Below are 16,586 nucleotides of genomic sequence, written 5' to 3'. Positions count from 1 at the left end.
CCCCGCCCACACCACCCCACGCCGCGTGTCTATTGTCGGGATCTGAACCGGCCAACCTCCGCCCACCCACCTGTCCCCGCACCGACCTCGGAACGCCGCGCTCCGTCGCCGCCACGCGTCCTCCAGCGGCCCGGGGCTCCACGCCAACGTTTCCCTGGCAGCGCCCGGCGCCAGCGGCGGCGTGACGACCCACAGAAGCTCGACCTCCCCCAGTCGTATTACTTCACACCCCTTGCCGCCCTCCCCCCCCCCCCCCCCTCCCCCGCTACTGGGGCGCGGCGTCCAAGGAAAAGGTGACTTCACTTCCTGATGGGCGGGGGCTCGCCGGGCGCTCGTTTGTGCCTCGGTGACCGGCGGTCAGCTTTTCCAGAGTCGGCGTGCAGCGTTGGATCCTTAAGTGGGCCCGCCGGCACAGGAGCTCCTTAAAACACCTCGCAACCATCCGCTCCCTGGGGAGAGGTGTGTGTGTGTGTGTGTGTGTGTGTGTGTGTGTGTGTGTGTGTGTGTGTGTGTGTGTGTGTGTGTGTGTGTGTGTGTGTGTGTGTGTGTGTGTGTGTGTGTGTGTGTGTGTGTGTGTGTGCGTGCGCAGGGGCGTGCGCAGGGGCCTCGGAGTGTCGGGAGGGGGGTGTAGGGCTTGACCGTGGCGTGGAGGTCGGAGGGGGCTGTTCCTGTCACTGTCCTGTAGGCTAATGTTCATGTCTTCTCTCCTTTGTTCTCTCTCTCACCTGCTCTCGCTCCAACTCTCTCCGTTCTCTCTTTACCTCCTCCGTGTTTTTTCACCCATCCTGCTTTTCTTTCTCCTTCCCTCTCCTCTTCCCCCTCTTCCCTCTCCTGCCCTCCATCTCTCTCCCTCTGTCTTTCTATCTATTTCTCTCTCTCCCTCCCCTCTCTCTCCCTCTTTCTCTCTCGACCTCCCTCTCTCTCCTCCTTCTTCTCTCTCTCTCCCTCCCTCTTCCCTCTCTCCCTCTCTTTCCAACTCTGTCTCTCCCTCCCTCTCTCTCTCCCTCCATCTCTCTCTTTGTCTATCTCCCTCCTTCTCTACCTCTCTCCCTCCCTCTCTCCCTCCCTTCTCTCTCTCTCTCTCTCCCTCCTCCTCCCTTTCTCTCTGTCTCCCTCTCTCTCTCTCTCTCCTCCCTCTCGTTCTCCCTCTCTCATCCCTCTCTCCCTCCCTCTTCCTCTCTCTCCCCTCTCTCTTTCCAACTCTGTCTCTCCCTCCCTCTCTCTCTCCCTCCATCTCTCTCTATCTCCCTCCTTCTCTCTCTCCCTCCCTCTCTCTCTCCCTCCCTCTCTTCTCTCTCTCTCTCCCCCCTCTCTCTCTTTGTCTCTCTCCCTCTCTCTCTCTCTCTCTCTCCTCTCCCTCCTCCCTCCCTCCCTCCCTCCCTCCCTCCCTCCCTCCCTCCCTCCCTCCTCCTCTCTCTCTCTCTCTCTCCCTCCCTCCCTCCCTCCCTCCCCCCCTCTCTCTCCCCCCCATCTCTCTCTCTCTCCAGGGTGTGGGACGTGGCGTTGGGGGAGGTGCTGAACACGCTGATCCATCACAACGAGGCGGTGCTCCACCTGCGCTTCAGTAACGGCCTGATGGTCACCTGCTCCAAGGACCGCTCCATCGCCGTGTGGGACATGGCGTCCGCCACCGACATCAGCCTGCGCCGCGTGCTGGTCGGCCACCGCGCCGCCGTCAACGTGGTCGACTTCGACGACAAGTACATCGTCTCCGCCTCCGGCGACCGCACCATCAAGGTGAGGGGGGCGGGGGGGCGTGTGTGCGTGTGTGTGTGTGTGTCTGACCCCTTCGCTCGGTCCCTGTGTGTGTGTCTGACCCCTTAGCTCGGTCCATGTGTGTGTGTGTGTGCGTGTGCGTGTGCGTGTGTGTGTGTGTGTGTGCGTGTGTGTGTGTGTCTGTGTGTCTGACCATGCGTGGCGCCCCCTGCAGGTGTGGAGCACCAGCACGTGTGAGTTTGTGCGCACGCTAAACGGACACAAGCGCGGCATCGCCTGCCTGCAGTACAGAGACCGGCTGGTGGTCAGCGGATCCTCGGACAACACCATCCGGTACGTGCGTGTGTGTGTGTGTTGTTGTGTAGTATGTAGAGGGTGTGTGTGTGTGTTGACGGCTTTGTGTCCCCAGGTTGTGGGACATCGAGTGTGGGGCGTGCTTGCGGGTGTGTAGTTGTGTAGTGTGTTGTTGTGTAGAGGGGGTGTGTAGCGTGTAGAGGGGGTGTGTAGTGTGTAGAGGGTGTGTGTAGTGTGTAGAGGGTGTGTGTAGTGTGTAGAGGGTGTGTATGTGTGTGTTGTATGTGTGGGGCGTGCTTGCGGGTGTGTTGTTGTGTTGTTGTGTAGTGTGTAGAGGGTGTGTGTAGTGTGTAGAGGGTGTGTGTAGTGTGTAGACGGTGTGTATGTGTGTGTTGTTGTATGTGTGGGGCGTGCTTGCGGGTGTGTTGTTGTGTAGTGTGTTGTTGTGTAGAAGGTGTGTGTAGTGTGTAGAGGGTGTGTGTAGTGTGTAGAGGGTGTGTATGTGTGTGTTGACGTGGTGTTGTGGGGCGTGCTTGCGGGTGTGTTGTTGTGTAGTGTGTAGAGGGTGTGTGCAGGCCCGTGCAAAGTAATGACTGGGCCCCAGAAAAAGTCCAGTGAATGCCCCCCCCCCAATGTGCTCTGAAACAGAGACTTACGCAGTCTTTTAAGGGCTAGATAAGCACACATGATGTGCAGGCACGCACACCCTTACACTCTCTCTCTCTCACTCACACACACTCACACACACACACACACACACACACGCAAACCCTTACAACCAGGTCAACAAAGATCTGCTACACTCGAAACACAATGCCTAGATGTAGAAAGTATATTTTCCTACCTTATAGCTTCTTCCTTCCTGCCTCAGACTCTTACAGCAACATCCTCCTGGTCTTCCTGGATGCAAAGTCCTTTATAATGTCTTTAAAGTCAATCTTCTGAGCTAGTTCGCACTCAATAGAGTATTGCCAGGTTATTGAGCCTCTCCTGACTCATTATAGAGCGCATATAATTCTTTATTATTTTTAATTTGCTGAATGATCTCTCTCTTCCTGCTACACTTACAGGTATTGTGCAAAATATCCGCAGTGCAATGCAGATGTCACCATAAATGCTCTCCGTTAGCTAGCTCTTCTACTTCTTGGCATTTAACATTACCCTGGCTCTTCTGCGCTGATACAAAAAAGTTTGTAAGAACATTTTGTTTATTTGGGTTCAGTGCCCTCGATTGCTCTCTGTGTTTTTTCTCCTTCCTTTTCTGAGATCCAGATTTATGTGTAGGTCCCGGCGTAGCTAATTCCTAACAATACAACTTACCTGTTACTAACAATACAACTTACAAGTTACCTGGCTAGTTAAAGTGGATATTGACCAGTAGTTTTTTTTCTCCCGCGTAGGGTAAGTTTTGAACAACGCACTTCACACATGACGTTGCACACAATTGGACTTGGGCTATACCATTTTGGGGGAGGGGTTAATTTGGTAATATGCTACATTTTATTAAAGCAACGAACCACATTTGGGTAAAATATAGTTTTGTTCTAGTAAGTGATGGAAACTTTAAAAAAAAAAAAAAACGTTTTTTTTTTTTTTTTTTTGCTGATTCATGGGCCCCCCCTAAGGGTTGGGCCCCCCGAAGCGTTACCCGTTATCCCCCCTTATGCACGGGCCTGGCTGTGTGTAGTGTGTAGAGGGTGTGTGTGTTGATGGTGTTGTGTCCCCAGGTTGTGGGACATCGAGTGTGGGGCGTGCTTGCGGGTGTGTTGTTGTGTAGTGTGTAGAGGGTGTGTGTAGTGTGTAGAGGGTGTGTGTAGTGTGTAGAGGGTGTGTGTTGACGTGTTGTGTCCCCAGGTTGTGGGACATCGAGTGTGGGGCGTGCTTGCGGGTGTGTGTTGTTGTGTAGTGTGTAGACGGGGTGTGTGTTGTGTAGTGTGTAGAGGGTGTGTGTAGTGTGTGTAGAGGGTGTGTGTGTAGTGTGTTGACGTGGTGTTGTGTCCCCAGGTTGTTGTTGTGTTGACGTGGCGTTGCGTCCCCAGGTTGTGGGACATCGAGTGTGGGGCGTGCTTGCGGGTGCTGGAGGGTCATGAGGAGCTGGTTCGCTGCATTCGCTTCGACAACAAGAGGATCGTCAGCGGAGCCTACGATGGGTGGGTCACATACACACACACACGCGCACGCACACACGCACACACGCTCACACACACACACACCCACACACAGTCTGTTCTGAGCTCTCCCCCCTCTCTCTCTTTCTCTCTCTCTCTCTCTTTCTCACACACACACACACACACACACACACACACACACACACACACACACACACACACAGAGTGTGTTCTGAGCTCTCCCCTCTCTCTCTGCAGTAAGATCAAGGTGTGGGACCTCCAGGCGGCCCTGGACCCCCGCGCCCCGGCCAGCACCTTGTGTCTGCGCACGCTGGTGGTGAGTACGCGTATCTGTCCCCCCCCCCTCCCCAAACCCTCCCCGCCACCCCCCCCCCCCCCCCCCCATCTCTCGCTGAGTACGCTCACAGCACACGTTAGGGTTGCAAATTTCAAGGAATTTCATTAATCGATAACCTTAACAAACAATAGTTGATTAATTGATAAGAACGTCCCGTGCTGGACTGCGCTTTGCTCGCTTCATTTTTGTGTCGTCTTCCGCTGTGTCGTTGAAATTTCCCGGCATCCCACTTAGCCTTCACTACATGGCGGGGCGCCCTCATGTGCAGTCAGACCCTAAATCATGATTACATTTCATAGATCTGTCGAGAGAGGTGATTGTGCTGCTCCATATAGGAGAAGTTCCTTCAGCCAGTCTGTATTTTCTCTAAAAGCAGCGCACCTCTGGAACGCCCTGCCTCTGCACATACGCACCGCTCAAACGTATCACTCTTTTAAGCGTATCACTCTTTTAAACGTATCACCCTTTTAAACTCGGCCTGAAGAACTGGCTTCTCAACAATCAACTGTGTGACCATGAATCGTGACTCTCCCAAGCGAATAAGTGAACTAAATGTCTGTCTCATGTGTCTGCCCTGTTGCTGTCTTTGCTGTCTGTTTTAGCAGAGTCTGTCTAGTGTGGGCTATGTTTTTAACTAGAACCTTTTTCCATTAAGCGATGGCTTGTTATATCTGGCCTCAAGGACTGCACCTGAAATTGAGCTTTTTTGCTAAGACTGACACATTTACCCCTGTGGTTGATCAATGTGTACTGTCCCTGTTCAAATAAATAAATAAAATGAGAAATAAAAAAATAATTAAAAAAAACATTTCACGCAACTACTGTTTAAAACGTTCCCCCCAAAAAAGTTATGTTCCATTAACAAGCAATTAATTGAGTAACCAAATCTTACGAGTAAATTCTTATCGACGATTAATCGATAGTCGATTAACTATTAACATCCCTAGCACACGTGTCTTCCCAGCATCAAGGATCTGTCACCCCCCCCCCCCCCACCCCCCCCCCCCGCCCATACACACGCGTGATGGTCTCTCTGTGTGTGTGTGTGTGTGTGTGTGTGTGTGTGTGTGTGTGTGTGCGTGCCGCGTCGCAGGAACACTCGGGCCGCGTGTTCCGGCTGCAGTTCGACGAGTTCCAGATCATCAGCAGCTCTCACGACGACACCATCCTCATCTGGGACTTCCTGAACGTGTCGACCAACGGCCAGCCGGAGGGGCGGTCCCCCTCGCGCACCTACACCTACATCTCCAGATAGCAGGTCAGACCCCCCCCCCGTTCGTAGCTGGACAGCGATGTGTCCAGCGGTGGTTCTTAGCTTAGAGGACAAACACGGATACGAACGTGGGCGCAAACCCCCGGGGAGAGGACTTCCTGTCTGCTGTTCTGGCAGAGTAGGCGACCAATCAACACGCAGATCAACACAGTCGACCAATGAACACCTACCATTTTAGGCCGATGGCGTAATCCAGGCGTTTTATTTGAATTTTTTTTAAACTTTAGTGGGCATTGAGTATCCACTTCTTATAGGAATCCCTTTGGTGAAACACACGTGTCAGATTGCCGCATTGACTCCTCTCCTCTCTCTCCTGTAGGTGGCGCCATGCACCACAGCGGTGTCTGGAGGAGCTGCGGGTTGATTGGCTGATGGGTGTGTCCGTCGTAGAAAGGAGCCAACCAGCTTCCCCCTTGTCATCTCTCTGCCCCCCCCCCCCCCCCCCCGGCCCCTCCCATTCTGACAAAGACTTGTCCACATCCTGCCACTGTCTTTATTCAAGCACCTAACTGAAGAGCCCCCACGTGCACACACACACACACACGCAATTACTTTCCCTCACAAACACACAATCTTTCTCCCTCACACACACACACACACACACACAATCGCTGTCCCTCACAAACACACAATCTCTCTCCCTCACACAAACACACACACGTTATTTCTCTAATTTATGTTGTGAACACTATTCTAACCAGGCCTTGTCAAAACTGCTCTCACTGCGACAGTCACACACACTTCCTCGCCGAGCGGTTTCTACTCTTAAAAGTTCTCACCCTCTCCCCAACACACACACACTCTCACCGTCACACACACTTCCTCGCCGAGCGGTTTCTACTCTTAAAAGTTCTCACCCTCTCCCCAACACACACACACACACACACGGTGGCACAGGACAGCACGGATGACCTCGGAGCCAGGCTACGGGAGAGAGAGACTCTTTGCTCAGCTCCGAGAGGACGGACAGATGGACGAGCAGCTGAGGGAGGAGAGGAGGGAGAGAGAGAAGCTGACGGCCCTCCCCTCTCTCTCCCCATCCCCCTCCTGCCTTTTCACCCCGGGACACACACACACACACACGTTTGGGGACGCGCAGGACACACACACACACACACACACTGGAGGGAAGGAGAGTGTGTGTGAGCGCGTTCACGTTTGTGGACTTTGTGGAATCGCGGCACGGAACAGAAGCGGCAGACGTGCATGCGAGGTTGCCGTGGATACTGCGTCCCGGCGTGCCTCTGCTCCGTTTTCTCTTTTAATCTTTCTTACAGGTTTATTTTTTTTTATATATAGTTTTTTTTCTTTTTTTTCTTTTTTTTAATTGACAAATCATTTTGTTCTTCGTAAAATCATACTAAGCATTTCTCTTTCTCTCACCGTCTCATTCTCTCTCTCGCTTTCTCTCACTGTCTCATTCTCTCTCTCTCTCTCTTTCTTTCTCTCACTGTCTCATTCTCTCTCGCTCTCTTTCTCTCAATGTCTCATTCTCTCTCTCGCTCTCTCTTTCTCTCACTGTCTAATTCTCTCTCTTTCTCTCACTGTCTCATTCTCTCTCTTTCTCTCTCACATTCTCTCTTTCCTCTCATGGTCGTATGTGCTTGCTTTGGGTATGTGAGAAGCTGGGAATCGGAGCTCAGTTTTAGCTGTAAACAGAATCGTGTCTCGTCTCAAATTGTGTTGTATATTAAAATGGATTTTTTAAAGAAAATGACATTATTGTGAATAAAGTACTTGACATTGGTGGAAGTGTTGAGAGCCTCGAGCCTCTAGAACTATAACATGAACTATAACATGAACCACTACATCCTAGAACTATAACATGAACTATAACATGAACCACTGCCTCCTAGAACTAGAACATGAACCACTGCCTCCTAGAACTATAACATGAACGGTAACATGAACCACTGCCTCCTAGAACTAGAACATGAACCCCTGCCTCCTAGAACTATAACATGAACCACTGCCTCCTTGTCTGTTCCTCCTAGAACTATAACATGAACCACTGCCTCCTAGAACATGAACCACTGCTTCCTAGAACTATAACATGAACCACTGCCTCCTCGTCTGTTCCTCCTAGAACTATAACATGAACCACTGCCTCCTAGAACTAGAACATGAACCACTGCCTCCTAGAACTATAACATGATGACTGCCTCCTCCTCTGTTCCTCCAATTACAGTTCTATCGTCACTGTGTGTGTGTGTGTGTGTGCGCGCGCGCGTGCGATAGAGAGAATCACTGTCCTCAGAGGCCACTCCAGTACCCATCCTACCTACATACGACTGGGACTGAGGCTCCGTTCGAACGCTCTGAGATGCATCCTTCCTTCCCTCCCTTCCTTCCTTCCTTCCTTCCTTCCTTCCTGCCCACCTTCCACATCATCTCTGGTCTAAAACCACGGCGTGGGCGATGGCCTGTGCTCCTTCCCACAGCTCACACCCGTCTGTGACTTCCACGGAAGGAAGGACCCACTTCTAGAGAGCCTCGGGTTTCTTAGTACGGTGTGGATGTGTTGTTTATTTCAGAGATGGACACCAGGTGGCGCCATGACCACAGTCAGATTCGCCGACTATGAGGAGAGCCGACCTACTGTGTAAACGCACCAAAACAACCTGTTCACAAACAGATACGGTACCGCTCTCACCTAATGAACCTGCTTGGTTGCCGTCCGATGTGGCGCCTGTGAGAAGTTAAGCGTGTGGTTGATGAACGTTTATATGGTCCGTGGAAGGTTACCCTGCTTCCGATGGGTGGGATACCTGATTGAGTTTTTGGGAACGATTTGAGGGGAACATGTACAGAGACCTTTTATGGATAAGGTTCCCCAGGCTGGGCCTGTTTATGTCCCTGCGCTGGTGGGAGGAGTTGGCCGTGTTAGAAGATAGCTAGTGTGTGGTTCAGTGTTAGAAGATAGCTAGTGTGTGGTTCAGTGTTAGAAGATAGCTAGTGTGTGGTTCAGTGTTAAAGATAGCTAGTGTGTGATTCAGTGTTAAAGATAGCTAGTGTGTGGTTCAGTGTTATAGATAGCTAGTGTGTGGTTCAGTGTTAGAAGATAGCTAGTGTGTGGTTCAGTGTTATAGATAGCTAGTGTGTGGTTCAGTGTTAGAAGATAGCTAGTGTGTGGTTCAGTGTTAAAGATAGCTAGTGTGTGGTTCAGTGTTAGAAGATAGCTAGTGTGTGGTTCAGTGTTAAAGATAGCTAGTGTGTGGTTCAGTGTTATAGATAGCTAGTGTGTGGTTCAGTGTTAGAAGATAGCTAGTGTGTGGTTCAGTGTTAAAGATAGCTAGTGTGTGGTTCAGTGTTAGAAGATAACTAGTGTGTGGTTCAGTGTTAAAGATAGCTAGTGTGTGGTTCAGTGTTAGAAGATAGCTAGTGTGTGGTTCAGTGTTAAAGATAGCTAGTGTGTGGTTCAGTGTTAGAAGATAGCTAGTGTGTGGTTCAGTATTAGAAGATAGCTAGTGTGTGGTTCAGTGTTAGAAGATAGCTAGTGTGTGGTTCAGTGTTATAGATAGCTAGTGTGTGGTTCAGTGTTAAAGATAGCTAGTGTGTGGTTCAGTGTTAGAACATAGCTAGTGTGTGGTTCAGTGTTATAGATAGCTAGTGTGTGGTTCAGTGTTAGAACATAGCTAGTGTGTGGTTCAGTGTTATAGATAGCTAGTGTGTGGTTCAGTGTTAAAGATAGCTAGTGTGTGGTTCAGTGTTAAAAGATAGCTAGTGTGTGGTTCAGTGTTAAAGATAGCTAGTGTGTGGTTCAGTGTTATAGATAGCTAGTGTGTGGTTCAGTGTTAAAGATAGCTAGTGTGTGGTTCAGTGTTAGAACATAGCTAGTGTGTGGTTCAGTGTTAAAGATAGCTAGTGTGTGGTTCAGTGTTAGAACATAGCTAGTGTGTGGTTCAGTGTTAAAGATAGCTAGTGTGTGGTTCAGTGTTAGAACATAGCTAGTGTGTGATTCAGTGTTAAAGATAGCTAGTGTGTGGTTCAGTGTTAAAGACAGCTAGTGTGTGGTTCAGTGTTATAGATAGCTAGTGTGTGGTTCAGTGTTAAAGATAGCTAGTGTGTGGTTCAGTGTTAGAAGATAGCTAGTGTGTGGTTCAGTGTTAAAGATAGCTAGTGTGTGGTTCAGTGTTAGAAGATAGCTAGTGTGTGGTTCAGTGTTAAAGATAGCTAGTGTGTGGTTCAGTGTTAGAAGATAGCTAGTGTGGTTCAGTGTTAGAAGATAGCTAGTGTGTGGTTCAGTGTTAGAAGATAGCTAGTGTGTGGTTCAGTGTTAAAGATAGCTAGTGTGTGGTTCAGTGTTATAGATAGCTAGTGTGTGGTTCAGTGTTAAAGATAGCTAGTGTGTGGTTCAGTGTTAAAGATAACTAGTGTGTGGTTCAGTGTTAGAAGATAGCTAGTGTGTGGTTGTGTTAGAAGATAGCTAGTGTGTGGTTCAGTGTTAGAAGATAGCTAGTGTGTGGTTCAGTGTTAAAGATAGCTAGTGTGTGGTTCAGTGTTAAAGATAGCTAGTGTGTGGTTCAGTGTTAAAGATAGCTAGTGTGTGGTTCAGTGTTAAAGATAGCTAGTGTGTGGTTCAGTGTTAGAAGATAGCTAGTGTGTGGTTCAGTGTTAAAGATAGCTAGTGTGTGGTTCAGTGTAAAAGATAGCTAGTGTGTGGTTCAGTGTTAAAGATAGCTAGTGTGTGGTTCAGTGTAAAAGATAGCTAGTGTGTGGTTCAGTGTTAAAGATAGCTAGTGTGTGGTTCAGTGTTAAAGATAGCTAGTGTGTGGTTCAGTGTTAAAGATAGCTAGTGTGTGGTTCAGTGTTAGAAGATAGCTAGTGTGTGGTTCAGTGTTAAAGATAGCTAGTGTGTGGTTCAGTGTTAAAGATAGCTAGTGTGTGGTTCAGTGTTAGAAGATAGCTAGTGTGTGGTTCAGTGTAAGAAGATAGCTAGTGTGTGGTTCAGTGTAAGAAGATAGCTAGTGTGTGGTTCAGTGTTATAGATAGCTAGTGTGTGGTTCAGTGTAAGAAGATAGCTAGTGTGTGGTTCAGTGTTAAAGATAGCTAGTGTGTGGTTCAGTGTTAGAAGATAGCTAGTGTGTGGTTCAGTGTTATAGATAGCTAGTGTGTGGTTCAGTGTTATAGATAGCTAATGTGTGGTTCAGTGTTAGAAGATAGCTAGTGTGTGGTTCAGTGTTATAGATAGCTAGTGTGTGGTTCAGTGTTAGAAGATAGCTAGTGTGTGGTTCAGTGTTATAGATAGCTAGTGTGTGGTTCAGTGTTATAGATAGCTAGTGTGTGGTTCAGTCTTAGAAGATAGCTAGTGTGTGGTTCAGTGTTAAAGATAGCTAGTGTGTGGTTCAGTGTTAAAGATAGCTAGTGTGTGGTTCAGTGTTAGAAGATAGCTAGTGTGTGGTTCAGTGTTAGAAGATAGCTAGTGTGTGGTTCAGTCTTAGAAGATAGCTAGTGTGTGGTTCAGTGTTAGAAGATAGCTAGTGTGTGGTTCAGTGTTAAAGATAGCTAGTGTGTGGTTCAGTGTTAAAGATAGCTAGTGTGTGGTTCAGTGTTAGAAGATAGCTAGTGTGTGGTTCAGTGTTAAAGATAGCTAGTGTGTGGTTCAGTGTTAAAGATAGCTAGTATGTGGTTCAGTGTAAAAGATAGCTAGTGTGTGGTTCAGTGTTAAAGATAGCTAGTGTGTGGTTCAGTGTAAAAGATAGCTAGTGTGTGGTTCAGTGTTAAAGATAGCTAGTGTGTGGTTCAGTGTTATAGATAGCTAGTGTGTGGTTCAGTGTTATAGATAGCTAGTGTGTGGTTCAGTGTTAGAACATAGCTAGTGTGTGATTCAGTGTTAAAGATAGCTAGTGTGTGGTTCAGTGTTATAGATAGCTAGTGTGTGGTTCAGTGTTAGAAGATAGCTAGTGTGGTTCAGTGTTAGAAGATAGCTAGTGTGTGGTTCAGTGTTAAAGATAGCTAGTGTGTGGTTCAGTGTTAAAGATAGCTAGTGTGTGGTTCAGTGTTAAAGATAGCTAGTGTGTGATTCAGTGTTAAAGATAGCTAGTGTGTGGTTCAGTGTTAAAGATGGCTAGTGTGTGGTTCAGTGTTAGAACATAGCTAGTGTGTGGTTCAGTGTTAAAGATAGCTAGTGTGTGGTTCAGTGTTAAAGATAGCTAGTGTGTGTTTCAGTGTTAAAGATAGCTAGTGTGTGGTTCAGTGTTAAAGATAGCTAGTGTGTGGTTCAGTGTTAGAAGATAGCTAGTGTGTGGTTCAGTGTTAGAAGATAGCTAGTGTGTGGTTCAGTGTTAGAAGATAGCTAGTGTGTGGTTCAGTGTTAAAGATAGCTAGTGTGTGGTTCAGTGTTAAAGATAGCTAGTGTGTGGTTCAGTGTTAAAGATAGCTAGTGTGTGGTTCAGTGTTAGAAGATAGCTAGTGTGTGGTTCAGTGTTAGAAGATAGCTAGTGTGTGGTTCAGTGTTAAAGATAGCTAGTGTGTGGTTCAGTGTTAAAGATAGCTAGTGTGTGGTTCAGTGTTAGAAGATAGCTAGTGTGTGGTTCAGTGTAAGAAGATAGCTAGTGTGTGGTTCAGTGTAAGAAGATAGCTAGTGTGTGGTTCAGTGTTATAGATAGCTAGTGTGTGGTTCAGTGTAAGAAGATAGCTAGTGTGTGGTTCAGTGTTAAAGATAGCTAGTGTGTGGTTCAGTGTTAGAAGATAGCTAGTGTGTGGTTCAGTGTTATAGATAGCTAGTGTGTGGTTCAGTGTTATAGATAGCTAGTGTGTGGTTCAGTGTTAGAAGATAGCTAGTGTGTGGTTCAGTGTTATAGATAGCTAGTGTGTGGTTCAGTGTTAGAAGATAGCTAGTGTGTGGTTCAGTGTTATAGATAGCTAGTGTGTGGTTCAGTGTTATAGATAGCTAGTGTGTGGTTCAGTCTTAGAAGATAGCTAGTGTGTGGTTCAGTGTTAAAGATAGCTAGTGTGTGGTTCAGTGTTAAAGATAGCTAGTGTGTGGTTCAGTGTTAGAAGATAGCTAGTGTGTGGTTCAGTGTTAGAAGATAGCTAGTGTGTGGTTCAGTCTTAGAAGATAGCTAGTGTGTGGTTCAGTGTTAGAAGATAGCTAGTGTGTGGTTCAGTGTTAAATATAGCTAGTGTGTGGTTCAGTGTTAAAGATAGCTAGTGTGTGGTTCAGTGTTACTGACTGATCAATATGAGTCAGTTGGAACTGAAATGGTATTGGTGTGTGAGTGGTGTAGACTAAGCCTAGTGTGTAGTAGGCCATGATATGTCTAGATTCCCTGAAGTGTGTGTGTGTAGTTCTACCCAGGTTGTGAGCGTGGGTGTGAGTGTGTTTAGTTCCCCCCTGGTTGTGAGTGTGTGTGTGTGTGTGTGTGTGTGTGTAGTTCCCCCCTGGTTGTGTGTGTGTGTGTAGTTCCCCCCTGGGTGTGTGTGTAGTCCCCCCCCCTGGTTGTGAGTATGTATGTGTGTGTGTGTGTGTGTGTGGTTCCCCCCTGGTTGTGAGTATGTGTGTGTGTGTGTGTGTGTAGTTCCCCCCTGTTTGTGTGTGTGTGTGCGTACGTGCGTGCGTGTGTGGTCCCCCCCTGGTTGTGTGTGTGTGTGTGTGTGTGTGTGTGTGTAGTTCCCCCCTGGTTGTGTGTGTGTGTGTGTGTGTGTGTGTGTGTGTGTGTAGTTCCCCCCTGGGTGTGTGTGTAGTCCCCCCCCCTGGTTGTGAGTATGTATGTGTGTGTGTGTGGTTCCCCCCTGGTTGTGAGTATGTGTGTGTGTGTGTGTAGTTCCCCCCTGTTTGTGTGTGTGTGTGTGCGTACGTGCGTGCGTGTGTGGTCCCCCCCTGGTTGTGTGTGTGTGTGTGTGTGTAGTTCCCCCCTGGTTGTGAGCATGTGTGTGTCTGTGTAGTCCCCTCTGGTTGTGAGTATGTGTGTATGTGTGTGTGTGTGTGTGTGTGTAGTCCCCACTGGTGGTGTGTGTGTGTGTGTGTGTGTGTGTGTGTGGTTCTCCCTGGTTGTGAGTATGTATGTGTGTGTAGTTCCCCCTGGTTGTGAGTATGTATGTGTGTGTGTGTAGTCCCCCCTGGTTGTGTGTGTGTTTGTATGTGTGTGGTTCTCCCTGGTTGTGAGCATGTGTGTGTGTGTGTGTGTGTGTAGTTCTCCCTGGTTGTGAGTATGTATGTGTGTGTGTGTGTGTGTGTGTGTGTGTGTGTGTAGTTCTCCCTGGTTGTGAGTATGTGTGTGTGTAGTTCATGGGTGTGTGTGCTTCCTCTGCGTCTGTGGGATTTTGGCCCATAATTCCTGCAGCTCTCAGGTCACTGCTTCGTTCTCACGCACATATTTGTCATTCCTTCCCCGACCTGATTACCATACACCTTCCACTCTGGGTTTGGCTCCGCAGAATATTTCCATCATTCCCAAATGGAACTACCGCGACGTTCCAGAACCCCCCTCAGTTCAGATTCCTGCCTCGGAATCGCAGTCCTGGGGTACGCCCCCCCCACCCCCGCCCGAGTCAGCTGTTTGTGTCTGCAGACGCGATTGGGTCATTTGGCAGCGACATCTCTATGACCTCCCGCCAGGAGGTCTGTGTGTGTGTGAGTGTGTGCGTGTGTGTGAGGCAGGGGTGTAGGAGTGTGTGGGTGTGTGTGTGTGTGTGCGTGTGTGTGTGAGAGGCAGCGGTGTACGAGTGTGTGTGTGTGTGTGTGTGAGGCAGCGGTGTACAAGTGTGTGTGTGTGTGTGTGTGTGTGTGTGTGTGTGAGGCAGCGGTGTACGAGTGTGTGTGTGTGTGTGTGTGTGTGAGGCAGCGGTGTACAAGTGTGTGCGTGTGTGTGTGTGAGAGAGAGCAGGGCGGGGGTCTGTAGTGTGTGAGACACGCGCTGCTGGCGTCTCAACTCCACAGGTTGCTCCCATCACTCCACACGTCCCACCCACCCTCCATCCTGCTGCCCCAGAACTCCTCCTGCTCCTCCAGAGCTCCTCCAGCTGCCCAGAGCTCCTCTTGAGCTCCTACTGCTCCTCCAGAGCTCCTCCTGCTCCTCCCTAGCTCCTCCCTAGCTCCTCCTGCTCCTCCAGAGCTCCACCAGCTCCTCCATAGCTCCTCCTGCTCCTCCATAGCTCCTCCAGAGCTCCTCCAGCTCCTCCACGCCTCGGGGCTCCCAGCCCTGCCGACGGAGGGCTTCCTTCCCAGGACTGAGATGTGCCGGAGCCTCCCAGCGTAGCGGGACTGACCGGCCGGCCGGAGGGCTGGGTGACTGACAGAGACCACCTTCAGAGAGGTCATAGTGAAAATCCTTAGTGTCTATGACAGCAGAAGGTTGTCTGAGGGAATGGTGATGTAATAGTAATTAAATAGAGAATCGAGGCTTGCCGACACACACACACACACGCGCGCGCACGCATGCTTCTGTACAGTTTACCGACGTTAAAAAGACTGCCGCACACAGAGCTGAAATAAATAAATGAAATAATTTTATCATAATAACAACAATTATAGTAACAATCATAGTAAGATCGCTTATTTGGAGTTTTTTGTCATCTTTATATATATAGCTTTTAATAAATTGTTCCCTTTAATATTTATTTTTTTGTGTGTATCATGAGACTTTGGTGTTCCACTGAATGTCCTTATAGCAGCATTCTGTATCCATGGTTTCGCACGGGAGCGTTGTCCCCTGGGTCGTTTCTATAGCAACGCTACTATGAAGAGAAGGCGCTCCCCCCCCCCCCCTGCGCCCCGCTCGTCCGTCACCCTCTGGACCTATAAGCAGAGGGTGTTGTGTCCCGGGGGCGGGGCTTGGGGAGGAGGCGTGGCGTCATGTCGCCGGTCTCCAGTTCTCTTTGGTCGGTTCGTAGGTTCTTGGTGGGTTTGGTTTTTCGGTTTATACATTCCAGTTTGTAAAGCTTCTGTCAGTGAGTTGTCAGGGGCTTATATAGGGCATGCATAGTCCCACTCTAGAGTCTCTTCAACCAGCTTCACAAATGGTCTTTGGTGCCCTTAAACACACACACACGTATACAAACACACACATATACACAGTTACTCATCCGTCATTCATTCATTCATTCAGTCGTTCGTCCATCTGTCCCCAGTAAAGGGATGAGACAGAGAGAGGAGAGTTTAATCAGTCCACCGGCTTCCCCGACTCCCGCTGACTTCCTGCGTCATCCGTCCACTTCCTGTGTCATCCGTCCTCCGTCCCTCATCCGCCCGGCCCCCCCAGAGATCTCTCATGCTACTGTCCCACAGACCACTTCATACCCCACCCTCCCCTCCCTCCCTCCACTCTCATATTCCTTTCTGGTCCAGCTGTGTCCTGGTCAACGTCAGATAATATGGTCCAAAGTTTGTGTTTCAGGCTTGTGGGTTCGGGGGAAACGAGGCCTACGTAGGGCCGAAAGCCCGGACCTCAGTTTGGCTGCCCTTCAGGGGGCCTTGTCAGTGTTTCTGGGCCAGGCTGTTGAGGCCGTGTGGTGGAGGTGGACTGGGTCCATTAGCGGTTAGCGCGGCTGGGGAGGATGTGAAGGGATGGCAGGCCAGCTAACGGGGCCCCTGTGGGAAGTCGCTGGGCGTAGCGTTAGCCCGATTAGCATGTGTCAAAGTCCCAAAGGAAGGGACACCGTTGTCCCGGTAGAGGCAAGCGTTAGCCGTGGGGGCTCAGGTGGGATAAGTCTGGGGCCGTGGGGGGGGGGGGTGTGGGGGCGTAGAACTGGTCCGTTAGCTTAGCGGTAAGCACGTCGTCAGTCAGTGGCAGTGGTGGCGGCGCCGGCATCAGCGGCTAGCGGGGGCCGGTGGCGCGGACCCTCTTGGTCCTCTTGCTGACGGTGGTGAAGCGGAAGGGCGTGAGGTCGGGCTGCT

General features: G+C 49.5%; 2 protein-coding genes across 3 annotated transcripts in view; one reads left to right on the top strand and one right to left on the bottom strand.

The window, feature by feature from the left end:
* The window catches only part of LOC311317641 (F-box and WD repeat domain-containing 11-A), a gene marked incomplete at its 5' end in the record, with an annotated part of 23,829 nt that extends 16,441 nt beyond the window's left edge, over positions 1–7,388 (top strand). For both annotated transcript variants that reach the window (XM_084448721.1, XM_084448722.1), the window contains 6 exons: positions 1,488–1,737; positions 1,931–2,049; positions 4,050–4,160; positions 4,377–4,455; positions 5,570–5,734; positions 6,069–7,388. In XM_084448721.1, coding sequence (XP_084304847.1) covers positions 1,488–1,737; positions 1,931–2,049; positions 4,050–4,160; positions 4,377–4,455; positions 5,570–5,731 — 721 coding nt within the window. In that variant the 3' untranslated portion in view covers positions 5,732–5,734; positions 6,069–7,388. The remainder of the gene's footprint in view (positions 1–1,487; positions 1,738–1,930; positions 2,050–4,049; positions 4,161–4,376; positions 4,456–5,569; positions 5,735–6,068) is intronic.
* A 9,118-nt stretch (positions 7,389–16,506) lies between these two features.
* Positions 16,507–16,586, bottom strand: part of fgf18a (fibroblast growth factor 18a) — a gene marked incomplete at both ends in the record, with an annotated part of 14,839 nt that continues 14,759 nt past the window's right edge. Inside the window, one exon of the mRNA XM_084448602.1 lies at positions 16,507–16,586. This exon is cut by the window's right edge and continues 190 nt beyond it. Within this exon, the coding sequence (XP_084304728.1) occupies positions 16,507–16,586 (80 nt within the window).

This window comes from Borostomias antarcticus (genome assembly GCF_949987555.1).
Source record: "Borostomias antarcticus genome assembly, chromosome: 14".
NCBI classification, from domain to species: domain Eukaryota; kingdom Metazoa; phylum Chordata; class Actinopteri; order Stomiiformes; family Stomiidae; genus Borostomias; species Borostomias antarcticus.
This window is presented reverse-complemented; position numbering and strand designations above follow the sequence as displayed.